The sequence below is a fragment of the Oreochromis aureus genome, linkage group 3 (genome assembly GCF_013358895.1).
Source record: "Oreochromis aureus strain Israel breed Guangdong linkage group 3, ZZ_aureus, whole genome shotgun sequence".
NCBI lineage: Eukaryota > Metazoa > Chordata > Actinopteri > Cichliformes > Cichlidae > Oreochromis > Oreochromis aureus.
Window position 1 is genome coordinate 74,372,594 of NC_052944.1, and position 16,471 is coordinate 74,389,064.

Here is a 16,471-nt window from a genome sequence, read left to right on the forward strand (position 1 = left end):
CTCAGAGGAAGAGGGCGGGCTTTACTTGGTGTCAGTGAGAGAAATGAAAAAAAGCTGAAATGAGTGAGAAGGACGATGAAGGAAACATCTGTGCTGTGTCTGCTCTGTAAGTAGAATCTCTGTGTTTGTTTGAATTCTTGTACTTTGACTGTCTGCTCTCCTGATAACTGATGATGGAGGAGAAGACATGAAAAACAAATCAGGCTGAATTCAAGTTCAAAACACCACGAGGACCAACTGCAGGTCTGAACTGACTCTTTATCTTTGCTCAGGAGTCGAGGAAACACAGCAGGCAGTGAAAAGCTCAAATCATTCACTCATTATATCAACACAGCTGAGAGTATGAAATATGACATTTAACATTTTCATCCATTTAGTCAACTATAACTGCCTTTAAATTTTTAGTGCTGCACAAAGTGACCGTTAGTGTTTGTGGTTGAGCTGTTTGTGGTTTAAACAGAAACTAAAGGAGCTCAATTTTTCTTTTTCTGGGGGACAGAAAAAAGACGTTGCAGGCGTTTCCTCACAGGGTTGCTAATCTTATAAGGGGAAGTAACATGTCTGTGACCACAGGCCATCAATCTAAAGCAGTTTGATTAAAAACCATCTTTTAAACACCATTAATAAGTACATGAAGTTAATTTAAACCAGTGATCACTGCTCCTTTTAACTGACTTCACTCATTTTTATGAATGGATTTGACTTCAGTGACACTGGATCCCGTCAGAAACAGGAAAATGAAATATCAGAAACTATCTAAACATTTACAGGTTGTTTATTCCTCTTTAAATAAAACTCCAACCTTCGTAATGAAATCACGTTTTCCCTTTTATTTTATTAGGAGAAAAATATTTCATTTATCTTAAATGTAATATTGTAATTTTACTCAGTTACTGTAACTCAGTACTTTTACTCTGCTTTTCTAGTCTATTCACTGACATCTTAATCCTGTGTTCTCCTGAGCTTGAACCTGAACGTCAGACCAACCATCGACTGCAGGAGACATGAGCCTCAGACCATCTCACCGTCACTATCTTCATCATCATCATCATCATCATCATCATCATCAGGTGTGTCATTTTTAGTTACAGGAGCGCAGCGATGACGGCCATGTTTGAGCTGTAACTCTTTTCTGAGTTTATGTAACCAGACACTTGTTCACATACACGAGTCAGCTTTAACTAAATAATGATGATAAAATAAGTTGCAGTCGTCGTAGTTTTGCCTCTGCTCACCACCAAAGTGAGATTTCAGTCAATCAAAGTGTAAGTGAAGTGCAGACTTTCAGCATTAGGAGCTTTGGCCGTTTTCATACACAGTCTCCTGCAGAGGCTGATGAGTAATGGGACGACTGACAGCAGCTTCATGACCAGGTGAGGATTGTTCCCTCAGCATTTATGAAGCAGCCGTGATATCTGAAGCTGATTCAGTGTGTTTGTACTTTATAAAGTTTGACTGTAATTTTAAATGTAAGGCCCTCAGAGACGTCATCAGAAAAACTAAACAAAGTTATAATGAAACTGCTGTCAGTCAGTCGTCCAGTTACTTTATCCACTCTGAGAACAGAGAACTGCATCAAAGCTGAAAGTCTGAGCTTCATCACAGTGTTGCTGTATGATTAAAATCCACTGTGGTGCTGTACAGAGACATTTTACAAAAACATACAGACCTAATTGCATTTTCATGTCTTCATATCAGGAACAGTTAACTGAAGACAATTTTTAAAATTAAATAAATATCACAAAGGTCCTGGGTTTGAGTCCTCATCTGGCCAGTGTCTGTGTGGGTTCTCTTCAGGTACACAGACTTCCTCCCACAGCCTGAATCACTAAGTGTGAATGGCAGCCCGTCTCTTTGTGTTAGCCCTGTGACTCACTGGGGTACCTCGTCTCTCACCCAATGGCAGTGCCCCTGAATTAGGATCCCCAGCATGTTATTTATTTATTTTAATTTAAAATGTGAATTATAGTGTTCTATCAGTCATCAGAACCAAACAGAAGGATTCTTCAGGGTCATAAAATAGTTATGATAAATTCAGCCTATGTGTGCTGCCCTCACGACACGTGACCATGTGAAGCTAGACAGCCAGCGAACAAAATAGATGAGATCTTCCACACAAGGCTTGCTTTTCTTGCTTTTCATGAAGATCTTTTGAAGCCTTATCCTCTCTCAAGGCTTCTCCTTTCTATTTCTTATTTGTAACTGAAATATACAGAATATGAAAATAAATTGCTAGCTAATACACATCTTAATGACAAACTTAATGATTAGCCTAGCTTAACACGTGCGTTACATTAGCATCACAGTTAACTCCAGGTAAACACATATAAAAGTTATTTCTGAACACATTAATACTCACAAAGACTAACGTTTCCCAAGGTACAAGCGTGTAGAGCACTTTTAGCATGTACATGAGCTTATTCACAGTTTTAATACTGCCGAAGCACTTTTCACAGCATTAACAGCGAAAATACGTCAAAGATAGGTGAATGATCAGAGCGCTCCCTCGCTCTCATTTCCGTACGTACAATACAAAGATCGCTTGTGATAACGATGTCTCACTCTGAGCAAATTTCAAACACACACATCTTAACTGTTTTTAGCATGAATTACTTATAATATTTCTTAACTTTGAACTTATTTATCACCTTGCTTACGTAACTTAGTCAGACTATGCACTAACTACTGACTTTTGACCAAAAGGCATAACACTCCCCGCTTGATATAACACATTATATCACAATAAACATCAATACAACACATTCAAACATTATTTAGCATCGAAGAATATTCATTCAGTCTCTGCAAGCAAAACAACAATCTCTGAAACTGGTCTGAGAAACATTTTAACAGTCCCATCTTTTACAGTCCGCACTTCCACTTTTCGGACCTTCTTGTCGCTGCTGGGGAATGTTTTTACTATTAGTCCCATGGGCCATTCGTTTCTGCTGGCTTGGGAGTCCTTCAGCAGGACCACATCTCCTTCTTTGACATTAGGTCTAGTCTCTGTCCATTTTGCACGACTTTGTAAGGTAGACAAATATTCTCCTTTCCACCTTTTCCAAAAGGTATCAGCAAGTTGTTGAACATGTTTCCATTGTTTCCCAAACAACTGCCCTGATGAAAAGTTCCCGAGTGGAGCAGACACAGCACTCATCTTCTGCGTTAGTAACATTCCTGGAGTGAGTACTGCAGGACTGTCAGGGTCAGTGGATATGGGGACAAGAGGCCTTGCATTAATAACTGCCATCACCTCAGCCATGAAGGTGCACAACACTTCATGAGTAAGACGTGTTTGTTCAGTCCGTGACAACATTGCATCCAGAATGCGCCTGGCTACCCCTATAAGGCGCTCCCACGAGCCTCCCATGTGAGACGCATGAGGGGGGTTGAATGTCCAAACACACCCTTTCCCTTGCAGGTACTTCCCTACTGCTTTGTTCCCTGAGTTTAGCCCTAATTCCTTACAAGCGCCCACAAAATTGGTGCCTCTGTCTGAGCGCAGAAACTTGGCTGGGCCCCGAATAGAGAAGAGCCTTCTTAATGCATTGATAAAACTATCAGCAGACATAGTCTCTATCAGTTCGATATGCACAGCCCTAGTTGACATGCATGTGAATAACACAGCCCAACGTTTGTTCTGGGAACAACCACCTCTTGTACGACGCGTCACAATTGTCCATGGCCCAAACACATGTAGGCCTACAGTGGTAAAGGGTGGTTCAGGGGTGACTCGGTCTGCGGGCAAGTCTGCCATTTTCTGGATCTGCATTTTGCCTCGCAACTTGCGACATGTGACACACTTATGAATGACTGATGACACGAGTCGCTTCCCTCCAATTATCCAGTACCCAGCACCACGGATAGCTCCTTCAGTTATGTGTCTTCCTTGATGAGCTACTTGTTCATGATAGTGAGTTACAATTAGCATGGCGATGTGGCTGGTAGATGGGATAATCAGAGGGTGCTTTTCATTTTCTGTGAGATCGGCAGCGGAAAGACGTCCACCGACTCGTAAGAGACTGTCTTTGCCCACTACAGGATTGAGCTTTTTGAGTGTGTCAAATATGCCACTGTCCTTCTTTCCTTCTTTAATGTTTTCAAGTGTCCCTTTGTAAGCTTCTTGTTGGACAGCTCGAATGATGACTACTTTGGCTTGGGTGAGTTCTTGGACGTTTGGTGTCTCACTGAAACTTTTCCATCCCCTTTGTCCACTTGTCTTTTGTGCAAAGGATGTAACTACATGAATGAGTCTGGCTATGACTCTGCAAAGAGTGGTCCAGTTTGAGTACTTTTTGAAACGGTTAGAACCTAACTGTGGCTCTGCTACAGTAGTTTTCATGACTTTTATTTCTGGACGTATCTCTCTGTCTTTTTCAGGTTCGATGAGCGTGAAAGGGCCAGTGTGTGGTTCTGTGTGTGTGTCAGAGTACAGAAAGGGTGGACCTGAGAACCAGGTACTGCTCTGCAGGTCTGCTGCTGGAATGAACCGAGTGGCTTGGTCAGCTGGATTTAACTCAGTTGGTACATAATGCCATTGACTCGGATGGGTAGATGCTCTAATGCGCGTAACCCTGTTGGCAACATACATGTAGAATCGTCTGGAGGTGTTGTGTATGTACCCCAACACAATCCTACTGTCTGTGTAAAATGTCACATTGTCTACTTTAATGTCTAACTCGTCTCTGATGAGCTCAAACATTTCCACATGAGCACAGCAGCACATAGTTCCAGGCGTGGTACAGTGTGTGCGGGCGGGTGCGAAGTTTAGACTTCCCCATTACAAACCCAGTATGACACTGTCCTTCACTGTCAACTGTACGCAGATAGACTACTGCACCTATAGCTACAGTGGAGGCATCACAGAAAATGCATAGTTCTTTCGCTTTTGTTGTACTTAACGTACCTGGGCTGTAGCACCTTGGTATTTGGAGGTTCTCAAGGGCTTTCAAAGAGTCTTTCCATGAGTCCCACCTCTCCTGCTTCTCAGGGGGTAAGAGTGTGTCCCAGTCTTTCCCATCAGATGACAGTTCTCTGAGTAATGCTTTGCCCTGCATTATTATGGGAGCAGCAAATCCCAAAGGGTCATAGAGGCTATTAACTGTCGACAATACTCCCCTCCGTGTGAATGGTTTGCTCTCATTTGACACCTGGTAAGTGAAGCTGTCAGATTGTAGGTTCCAACAGAGTCCCAAGCTTCTCTGAACTGGAAGAGGGTCTACTCCTAGGTCTAAATCTTTCAGGTCCTTTGCACGGTCCTCAACAGGGAAAGCTTCCATGACTTGACTGCAGTTTGATGCCACTTTGTGAAGGCGCAAGTTAGACTCTGCTAACATGTTTTGCGTTCTTGTGAGCAGGTTGACTGCTTCCTCTGGCGTGGCGACTGATGTGAGCCCATCGTCAACATAAAACTGGCGCTCAACAAACTGTCTTGCATCGGATCCGTGTTCTCGTTCACCCTGTTGTGCTGCCTGTCTCATGCAGTAGATGGCAACAGCGGGCGACGGGCTGTTTCCAAACACGTGGACCTTCATTCTAAACTCGACTATGTTCTTTGTAATGTCATTGTCCTCATACCACAGATAACGCAGATAATCTCTGTGGTCTTCGCGACTGTGAAGCAGTAAAACATTTGCTGCACGTCAGCTGTCAGGGCTATGGGCTCTTTGCGGAAGCGCAACAGCACTCCCAACAGGGAGTTGTTCAAATCAGGTCCGCCAAGAAGCACTTGATTGAGCGAAATTCCATCACATTCTGCACTTGAATCGAACACAACTCGTATTTGTTGTGGCTTCTGTGGGTGGTATACACCAAAAGTGGGCAGATACCAATGTTCTTTATTTTCTGGCAGAGGCAGGGCAGGCTCGGCTTGATCGTTATCCAACATTTTCTGCATGAATTGGATGTAGTGATCTTTCATTTCTGGTTTCTTTTCCAAAGTCTTCGGAGAGAGCAGAGGCGTTTTAGGGCTTGTTCTCTGTTGTCAGGAGCCTCCTTCTCGGTGAGCGAAAGGGTAAAGGTGCAACCCAGCTGTTCTCTTGGTTTTGATAAACTTCATTGCCCATTATTGTCAGGAATGCTTTGTCGTCGATAGACATGGCTTGTTTGTTATCACCCTCAGATCTAACAAACACAAAGTCTCCCAAATCGTCTGTGACGCAGGTAGCATTCATAGTGACCCCATAATTCTCTTTAACGTGAATTGTGTTTGGGCAAGGCTCAAAATAGGATGCACGTCCATTATCTAAGGTGTGTGTTTTGTAGACATTGACCTCTGACTGACTGTGCGCTTTTCCTAAACACACCTCCCCCACAATAACCCAACCCAGGTCTAGCTTTTGGGCGTATGGTGCATTGTTGGGTCCGTTGATTTGCTCACGTACCTTATGGACCCTGATGACGTCTCGTCCTAGGAGTAAAAGGATTGGGGCGTGGTGGTCAACAGGTGGGATGTTATCTGCGACTGGAAGAAGATGTGGGTGATGCTGGGCAATCTCTGGAGAGGGTATTTCAGATCTATTGTCTGGGACAGAGTCACATTCAATTAAAGGGGGTAGCTGGATGTTGACTTCTCCATCCAAGGACTCGAGGAAGAAGTTCACAGCTCTCCTACCTGAGGTTTGTTCTCTGCCAGAGCAAGTCTTTAAGGTGTATGGAGTGGGTCTGGCATTGATTTTGAAAAGGCTGAAAAAATCTGACTTAGCCAGTGACCTGTTGGACTGATCATCTATTACTGCATACATTTTTATAGCTCTCTCTTTATGGCCTGCGGGATACACTTTGACTAAACTGATCTTAGAACATGAACGTGGGCTATCACTTTGGCCACATACCTCTGTGCACTTCGACTCGACTGAAGGTGAGCTCTCAGTTTGCTCTTCATTGTCGTTGTTTCCTGGTGTAGTACTCTTAGAGGCAGGAGTAGGACCAGGATGCATTGCAGATAAGTGTTTAAGGCTGTCACACTCGATACACTTAACCACTGCTTTACAGTTTTTGCAATGTGTTGGACAGACCCACAGCATCTGTAGCAGATGTGATGCTCTTTGAGATAGGCTTGTCTTTCTTCAATGGGTTTGTCTCTAAAAAGTTTACACTTTTTGAGTGGATGTGGTTTTTTGTGGATTGGGCACTGACGATCCGGTTCCTCCATGTTCTTTGGACTGAGATTATTCTGGTCGGGCTCTGCCGTAATGTCCATTTTGTGTGCTGACACAGTAGGTTTGCGACTATATGACCTCAGTTTTTCTGTGGGAGAAGGGACATGGGTGTTGGCCTTGGACATAGCAAAGCTTGGGTCATTCCTCATTTTCGCTTGCCGTTGGACAAATTGTGTGAAAACTGAGAAAGGAGGAAATGACACACTATGAGTCTCCTTGTACTGTGTTCCTACAGTTGTCCACCTTTCCTGTAGGTTGAAGGGAAGTTTATCCACTATTTGCCTGACTCCTCTAGCTGTGTCCAGGTAAGCAAGTCCTGGGAGTGCGCCATCTTGTTTAGCACACTGTAGCTCCAATAAGATGTCACTAAGTTCTTGCAGCTTAACATTGTCTTTATTTGTGAGTTTAGGAAAGTCCTCTACCTTTTTTAAGAGTGCATCCTCAATAGCCTCAGGTGAGCCGTAGCACTCTTCAAGGCGCTGCCAGACCATCTTCGCACCTGCAGCAGGATTGAGGGTGTGCACAGCACGAATCCGCTTAGCCTGTTCGGATGATGTTGGACCCAACCATTTCGTTAGCAAGTCTAATTCCTCTCTTGGAGACAAATTTAGGTCTTTGGTTGCGCTGATGAATGAGGTTTTCCATGCCCAATAGTTTTCAGGTTTGTCATCAAATTGCAAAAGACCTGTGCTGACTAGTTCTTTGCGAATTAGGTATTTTGCAAACTGTTGCGTTTCACTTGCTTCAGGTAAGCAGTTGTTAAGGTTGGGGGTGTGCTTTGTGGAGTTGGACCAGTACGTGTCGACTACACATGTGTTCACTGTTTGCTCCTGTTTTCTTTCTCTGTTTACAGGTGGTGATTTTGTCTGAGTGTTGGTTATAAAAGGATTAGTTATTTGTGTACTGTCTTGTACATCTACTTCATTGTCATTCCCTTTAGGAAGCTGTGCTGGGTCGTGCTGAGTGTCTGAGTAGAGTAACTCACATTGTTGTTGAACATATTCGTTAGTGCGGTGCACTGCACTGATGGGCTCAACTTCCTCACAGAGTTCTCCATAGAGCTCCCCGCTCTGAATCTCTGCTTCTTCATAGGCTGAGGCCTCTGCTTCAGCTGCGGCTATTGCTTTTTGGCACTGGAGGACATGTAGATGAGCATCCAGTTCAGCTCTCTGTTTCATTGCATTAGCTTCCTTTTCATGAAGGCCAGTTGAGCTCGTGCTGCTTGAGCTTTGGCGTAGGCCCTTGCAGCTGCAGAAGCTGTTGATGAGGATGTCCGTTGAGACCGCCTTGTCGATGTTCTGGATTTCTGCGACTTGGTGTCGAATGGCTGAGACTGTTGCTGCATTGTAGCTGATTGAGTGGCGATGTCTGGTTGCTGTTCACCACCGGCTGCTTCGTCTAGCTCTTCAGCAGCGTAGTCTTTTAGATAATTTCTTCCTGAGCGTAGACTCATGTTGCTTAAAGTAGCTCTGTATGCTTGAACCCGCTGAGTAGGGCGTCTTTTTACTGTGCTGCCCTCACGACACGTGACCATGTGAAGCTAGACAGCCAGCGAACAAAATAGATGAGATCTTCCACACAAGGCTTGCTTTTCTTGCTTTTAATGAAGATCTTTTGAAGCCTTATCCTCTCTCAAGGCTTCTCCTTTCTATTTCTTATTTGTAACTGAAATATACAGAATATGAAAATAAATTGCTAGCTAATACACATCTTAATGACAAACTTAATGATTAGCCTAGCTTAACACGTGCGTTACATTAGCATCACAGTTAACTCCAGGTAAACACATATAAAAGTTATTTCTGAACACATTAATACTCACAAAGACTAACGTTTCCCAAGGTACAAGCGTGTAGAGCACTTTTAGCATGTACATGAGCTTATTCACAGTTTTAATACTGCCGAAGCACTTTTCACAACATTAACAGCGAAAATACGTCAAAGATAGGTGAATGATCAGAGCGCTCCCTCGCTCTCATTTCCGTACGTACAATACAAAGATCGCTTGTGATAACGATGTCTCACTCTGAGCAAATTTCAAACACACACATCTTAACTGTTTTTAGCATGAATTACTTATAATATTTCTTAACTTTGAACTTATTTATCACCTTGCTTACGTAACTTAGTCAGACTATGCACTAACTACTGACTTTTGACCAAAAGGCATAACACTATGAAAATGTATCTTTTCCTATAAACGTGTCCTCTGGGATCAAACTGTCATTAGAAGCAAGAATTCAGTCATATGTATATATTATTAATGCTGTTAGTCTTATTATTATTGCCTCTCTCTGTAGCCCACCTTTCAGACAATCACTGGCATGAGAATCACTGATTCACATGTCCTCAGCTACTTTGTCATGTTACCTCTGTCTACGTTGTGCCTGATTAGACTAATAGATGCAGGAGTGATCACACATAGCTGTAAGCCATATATATCGTTAAGGATGATGTAGTAAGATGACTTCAAATGTTATTAAAGTGTTTTAGGATGATAGTTTAGGGGATATTTGGTGTTTTAAAATAGGCAGTTTAAATGTTTCAACTATTTGTGGATTGGCTACAGAGAAATCCTGGAGTAGGATAAAGGACTTAAGTGGGTCAGACTAGTCAAGCTCCTCTTTTGTCAGTGTAAAGATTTTTAACTAATCCCTGAGATATTTTAGTGTAAGAAAACAGAGAGCAGTTTCTGTTTTTCTTCTTCTTCTTCTTTTTTTTTTTTTGCCTGTCCCCGTTTGGTTGTTTTGCCATCAGAATTATTGTCTAAAGGCAAAGAAAGATGCCCAACGGATTTACCAAATGGACCATCCCAGCCTTGCCACATTGGTCCATTTCATTCACCTTTGCTTTTATTGTTTATTTTATTTTATTTTCACTTGCTACACACGGGACAGACATGACTGGGGGAAAGAAAGAGAGGTAGGGAAAGAAAAATGCGGGGAAGAGGAACAGTGATAAAGGACAAAAACAAAACAAACAGACAAAAAATACATATATCAATCACCTGGATCACCTGTTGAGAAAGAAATAAGAGAAAACAAGCAAAAGAAACAGAGCAACATAATAAACAACATCACAATGATCTATGTGAATATAACAGTAAATACTAAATATTAAACATTATTGTGCAGCACGTAAGATCGACAGCGCACAGTGTGCTTTGAGGTAGGAGCCAAAAGGGTGTAGTTTGTGTGTGTGAGCACCTGTGTGTACACCTGTGAGCATGGACGCTTGTATTAATATATCATAATCATAAAAAAAAAAAACTGTAGCACAAAGTACTTTACATGGTTAAAAGCACCCCACCCTCCCACTCACTCCCCACACACACACACTTAAAGAATGATATTAAGCTGGGTACGCATTAGCCAAGTGATGATCTGCTAGAGGGTGTGGGGGGCCTCCAGGGCATGAAGCAGGTATAGTGGAGATCCAGGCTCCAGACATCCAGAGGCCCCCAGAACACAAGAGACCAAGGAAGACCAGCAGAGGGGCAGCTGCACCACTATCCCAGAAAGAGCTGAGGACAGCCCCAGATGAGGGGTCACTCAGCAGCCGCGGAGCAGAAGCCAGGGGGGGTTGCAGTGACGTGCCCGTGAGCTCCGCCGGCAGCCAGCTGTGCCAGAGTGACCGAGCTATACTCTATACCCCAGGTCTAGGTACCCTTGCCCCTGGAGGGGGAAACTGCACCCAGACCCAGGTAGTGTTACCCTTTTCTCTGGGGTGGGGAGAAGCAGACCGCCCCGACTCCACAGCAGCAGGGAGGCCCCACATTCCAGACCCCAATCGGATGGCCAACTCCTCCTCCTAGCCCCCCCGCCCCAACAGGCAACAGAGAACGGGGGTGTGTGAAGACTCCAAACCTCCCTCCGCCCGCTCGTATGTAGTGTTGATGCATGTGTGTTCTAAGGTGCATTTAAAACCCAGGAGGGCATGGAGCTACCTGCCAGAGAGCAGCAGGTAAGGGCATAGCCCCTCCTGCTAGCCCTCGATGTATACGTGTACGTGGACAATGGCGCCAGTGGTGAGACCAGAAGTTTTGGTCTAAGTTAACTTTGGTCTAAGTTAACTAGACAGAGAGCAATTTCAACAATACCTCTTAATTTTTTACTACATGATAAAGAAATTCTGTTGTGGTAAATGAAAGAAATGTGTCAGCATGATTTAAATTGTAAGAAATAAATATTTAAAATTACAGAAGAAGAGAAAGTTTCTGTCAACTCACAGAAAATATCCTGTTGGGTTTTTGTTTTAGTGTGAACCCACTGTGAAAAACAAAAAATAAAGATTCCACGACACATTCTCTAGAACAGGAATCGTGGTGGATCCTGTCAAAATAAAAGCACACGCACTGCTTCGTTTTCTGTTCCAGGGGAAATTTAAAGGCGTGGCAAGGACAAAATAAAATGATGATAACACGTAGCACTCAGCCCAGGCACGTGAACGCCTGCGCATATGCATGATCCACCGTATATGACATTACAGATTATTTTACATATAAATCCTTTATAAATATACATTTCGACTGCAGAATATTTATGTTTATAAACATTTTTAGACTTACAAAAAAACCAAAAACCACCCAAAAACCCACTCAGGAACATTGAAACACTGTTGGTACGTATTTCCGTACCAACAGTATCGCTCAGTGGTCGCGTCCACGGGTTTCCTCCATTGTTAAAGTTGAAAACTATTGAATCCATAGAGTGTGTTAGAGTTTGGGATGTACCGGGATAAACGGGAATGGCTTCACTAACACTCGCGTCTCTCTGCTGGGCTCTGCCGATCCTCTTCGTCGTGGTTTTCGCCGCTGACGGTGAGTTCTCCTCCAGCTTCCACTTTCTCTTCGGTTACACCACAACGGCAGGCCGCGAACATTCCTGTTGTTTACTGTAAACAACTGTCACTTTAAAAAATAAAATAAAATAGAAACATACAAGCTGGCTCAGGACAGCGAAACCTCCGAGGCCCGAGCTTCGTTCACATAAACGACACAAACAAACAGAAAGCCTCCTGTCATAATCTCTTCACCCTGCCCGCCATGACAGACGTCACGAGGCGAAGGACGGATGTGCAGGAGACCTGATAAGGAGTAGCTCAGCGAATCAGACCGATTGATAATTTTAATATAGAAGTGGATGAAACTACAAAGTCCTGAAGATGCACTTTGATCTGGTGGTTTGTTTTCAGGAATCATGTAGCTGCATTTCCCTCTCCTTTCATTAAGGATGCTCCCAGTTTCTCCTCTGCTAAAGGAGACAATGAAGGAAGCATTATTCGCGAGCTCAGCAGAGTCTCAGGTGGTGTAGCTGGTAGACTGTTGTGCACCGAGGTCCAGTCCCACTGCTGTATTCTCACCTTCTCACCCAGAACAACCTCTCCTTGCTCTCTGTGTCTCCCAGTTACCAGGTAAAATATCCTCTGTGGAAACCCAGCAAACATTTAAAAAAAGTCTCAGATGTAAAGTTAAATCTTTAGTGCGATTTGATGCATCTCAAATAAATAAATGAATGATCCAACAAGCAGCCATATTAATACTGAAACAAACAAGAACAGAAGGTAAAATATTCCCTCCAAATAAAATATATAAATTCTAAACAGGCAAATCAGTCTGTGCATGATTATGTTGCTCCGCCCATCAAAAAGTCACCTATTGTCATTTATTGGACTGACGAATGTCGGTTGGAAAAATTTCACACAGCCCAACTGTAAGGTCAAGTGGCTTCTGTTCTACTTCCACCTCCACAGCAGCCACAGGTGACGTTATCAATACCCACTCCTTTCTGTTTTTCCCCATACAAACAAATAAACCAGTCCCATCCTCTATGCTTTCTAGTGAGTGTCACCGCAATGATCTTCTCCACTGAGAACTGAAACTTCGCCCAGCTGCCCACATCTGCTTATTTCTTCCTCTTTCCCAAAGAGTCAGATCATCAGATTCTCCTGTGTCCTCAAAAATGTCTTTAATATATATGATTTAATACTTATTACGCAACTAACTGCATGTCTGTGGACTGTGGGAGGAAGCCAGACTACCCAGAGAGAACTGAAAACTGCTTTTATATAACAGGAGTCTGATCTGACTTACAGATTCAAAGGTTTGGCGACTTTCTTCTAAAATAAAGTACATGAAGTTTTGGGGGTTTTTTTTCCTCTTCTTTGGTTCAGTGGGGTTCACTGGTCACTGATCCTGTCTCTGATTGGCTGCTGTAGAACTGAACAGTTGTACTTTGACCTTTAACCTCTGTGCTCTGTGTTGTTTCCTTTTTCAGCCCAGAGCACTACCACAGCTGAGTCTGGACAGGACGTAGTTCTACCATGTCGAGTATCACCAGACAAAACCATCAGAGCTGTGAAGTGGAGCAGAGCTGACCTGGGAGATGAATATGTGCTTCTGTTCCGGGATGAGCAGCTGGATCCAGAAGAGCAGCATCCATCTTTTAAGAACCGGGTGGATCTGCAGGACAGACAGATGAAGGATGGAGACGTATCTTTGATTCTGAAGAATGTGACGACTGCTGATGGTGGATCATACAATTGTGATATTTTCAACGGAGTGACAGATTCATGGGAGATCATCAACACTGTCAGCCTGACTGTTTCAGGTGAGTGAGTAGAGTTGAGTGTGTGTGTGATCAGAGGTGAAGCTGCTTCCTGGTTGTTGATGTTTGTTTCTAAAGATGTTGTTGATGAGACTTTGTAGAAAGCAGCTGGTCTGAGTGATGTGATCAGAGTGCAGTAGATAATGTCTGACAGCAGTTTGAAGAGGAAATGGATTCTGTTCTGTTCTTCACTCATCACCTACCTGACAGCTGACACCTCACACCTGTTTCTCACCTGCAGGTCAGACAGCAGAACTCACAGTTGCACCTGTTGGACTCATCGTTGGTCTGAGTGTTCCTGCTGTGCTTCTTGTTGCTGCTGTTGTTGGTTTTGTGATCTACAGAAAACATAAACAACAGAACCGGGATTTTAACTAGCATCCTCATGAACAGCAGGTTTCAAATGTCTCTACGGTTTAGTATGTGTAAACTAACAAAACACTAAACTTACAAAACAACACTGGTTTAAAAACTAATTGTTTAATTTAATCCTGGATCACACTACATGACATCACTACAGAGTTCAGACAAATGATGCATCATTTACCCGAATCGCTATAATTGAGAAAAATCCTGGAAAAAAAATATTAGGACATAATAATTGACAAGTTTCACCTGCTCTATGTGTAACTCAATGACCTCTAACACCTGAAATATTTTATTGTATGAAGGTAAAATATTGTGTACCTCTAATGTTCATCATCTATCCAGATCTATCACAGTGACATGGAACCGCCCACCGTATTATAAATCCTTTCCATTTAATGTATTTAAAAGGTGGAGGTGTTGCTCTTCCATCACTGTCACTGGCAGATCTGAATGAATACTGACCTTAAAAGTGAAGATGAACCCTGTTTGAATGACAGCATGTTGTTTACCAGTTCATTAATATTAGTGAATGACTCTGGGGCAGGGATGTCAAATTGGTTTTACATCGTGGGCCACATTAAACTCCCCTCGATGTAAAGTAGTTTAAATTCACATTTAATCTGACATATCTCAGTGTAAGAAAGAGAAGTGCAACTTTACCAGCACCTCTGAAGTTTCTCTAATAAATTTCTGTACTAGATGGTGAAAAAACAGGAGCTTTCTGTAACTTAACAGCCTGTTTATTGTTTATTTACTTTGGTGTCGTATGAATCACCTTTGATGAGGTCGTCAGCTGAAAAGCAGCAAAGCTGCATTTTCCAAAGCCACCCAGTGGGGATATTGGAACATGTTTGTTCCCCAATAGCAGCTAAGTTTATTATTTATTCATTATAATAGAAACATTATAGCAGGTTATGATATGGATGTGTTACTCAGAGAATTGAATTTGTAACCTCTGACCTTTGTGAAGCTTTTCAGCTTAAAATGCCAGAACGACCAGACACTAAAGACAAACCCACTGCATAAAGGAAACTTTACTACACTATGTAAGGAGCAGAAGACACTAAAATACTAAATTAAAACTAAAACATTTTCATGCTATAACATAAAAACTGGCGTCATGCATGTCAGCTGATCCTTTTATCATTTTTAGTTTGTCATAGAGACAAAAAGTGAGGGAGCATTTAGAGCAGAACATCCTAACAGGAAGTTCAACTCTGTGGTTTTACAGTTACGCTGTGTTCAGCTGTGAATAGTTCAAAGCAAAGGAGGAGTGATGTCAGTGTAGCTTAGAGGAAGTCTGAAATAGAGTCGACAGCCAGGATCACAAACACTACACAGTTTCTGATTCCATCCTTTTCCTGTAAGTAACTAGTTAATGTAACTCTTCTTTCTAGGTAACAATTTGATGTCAAACGTGACTCGTGTGAGCAAAGTAAAGGCTTTTCAAACTATTTTCTATCCATCTGTACATCTAGTGGCTCTAAGCACTCACTGCAGCTGTTCGTAACTTCAAACATTAAAAAATGCATTTATTACACATCACTACACTAACAGACTAACTAAAGAGATGAGTGGTGATCCTCTCAGCAGACTGAGGGGTGAACACATTAAACCAGGTCAAATATCCACGTTCATGTTTAAATAATGCAGAACTTTGGTGCAAACAGCAGTAACATCAGTGACGATGGTGAAACAACAGGAAGTAAACAAACCACTAAATGGGACCAGTGAGGAAGTGTCAGTACAATAAAAAAGATGCAGAAAAGAAACGATGGAGTAAAAAAACTATTTTAAAAGGAAAACACAAGAAGTCTGATGTGTTTTGTTCTTTCAGGTCTGGAGATCATACACATGGATAGATTTTTTTTTAATCTAAAGATATTTACTTTGTACACAGGAACATGTGAGATATGAAAAATGTTCAAAGTAAATAGTTTTGACTCATTTTTGTTGATTGATTTATGACTGACTGCTGCAGTCTGGAGCATGAATGTGATTTTTGTTTATATGTATGATATACTGGAATGTTCGCTTGTTAATGCTTTTCTGCAATGTGCTGCACTACAGAAATAAAAGTAATATTTGAAAATCATCACTCACTTGTTCTGTTTCTCTTTCTGTGGTGTGTAGTGAAGCCAGCCTTTTAACATGGGCTCAAGGGGAGGACACCTCAAATTGGTTGCTTCAAAAGTGTTACAAGCAGAAACAAAGTGACACATGGCAACTTTGCTGACACATTAGGCTACAATGAAAGTGAAACTTAGTTTCCAGGTTAGAACAAACCCTCAAATATCTTCGAGTGGCTCAATCCATGACTCTAATGAACCTAACACA

At 42.4% G+C, this 16,471-nt stretch overlaps 2 protein-coding genes across 2 annotated transcripts; one reads left to right on the forward strand and one right to left on the reverse strand.

The window, feature by feature from the left end:
• Positions 1–1,641: 1,641 nt before the first annotated feature.
• LOC120437547 lies at positions 1,642–4,687 on the reverse strand. The gene has a single exon (XM_039608112.1). It carries the CDS (start codon positions 4,589–4,591, stop codon positions 2,792–2,794), a length of 1,800 nt encoding a protein of 599 aa, XP_039464046.1. The 5' UTR covers positions 4,592–4,687; the 3' UTR covers positions 1,642–2,791.
• Positions 4,688–11,795: 7,108 nt separating this feature from the next.
• Positions 11,796–16,229, forward strand: LOC120437555 (myelin-oligodendrocyte glycoprotein-like). Its single transcript, XM_039608129.1, has 3 exons — positions 11,796–11,979; positions 13,436–13,768; positions 14,007–16,229. Exons 1-3 carry the CDS (start codon positions 11,907–11,909, stop codon positions 14,141–14,143), a joined length of 543 nt encoding a protein of 180 aa, XP_039464063.1. The 5' UTR covers positions 11,796–11,906; the 3' UTR covers positions 14,144–16,229.
• Positions 16,230–16,471: the final 242 nt, after the last annotated feature.

What these genes read in the sequence shown, in the direction of transcription:
- LOC120437555 (XM_039608129.1), top strand. Translation starts at nt 11,907, where the DNA reads ATGGCTTCACTAACACTCGCGTCTCTCTGCTGGGCTCTGCCGATCCTC. An exon ending in CGTGGTTTTCGCCGCTGACG is followed by an intron (nt 11,980 to 13,435) that starts GTGAGTTCTCCT and finishes TTCCTTTTTCAG; the next exon opens with CCCAGAGCACTACCACAGCT. An exon ending in TGTCAGCCTGACTGTTTCAG is followed by an intron (nt 13,769 to 14,006) that starts GTGAGTGAGTAG and finishes TCTCACCTGCAG; the next exon opens with GTCAGACAGCAGAACTCACA.
- LOC120437547 (XM_039608112.1), bottom strand. Translation starts at nt 4,591, where the DNA reads ATGTATGTTGCCAACAGGGTTACGCGCATTAGAGCATCTACCCATCCG.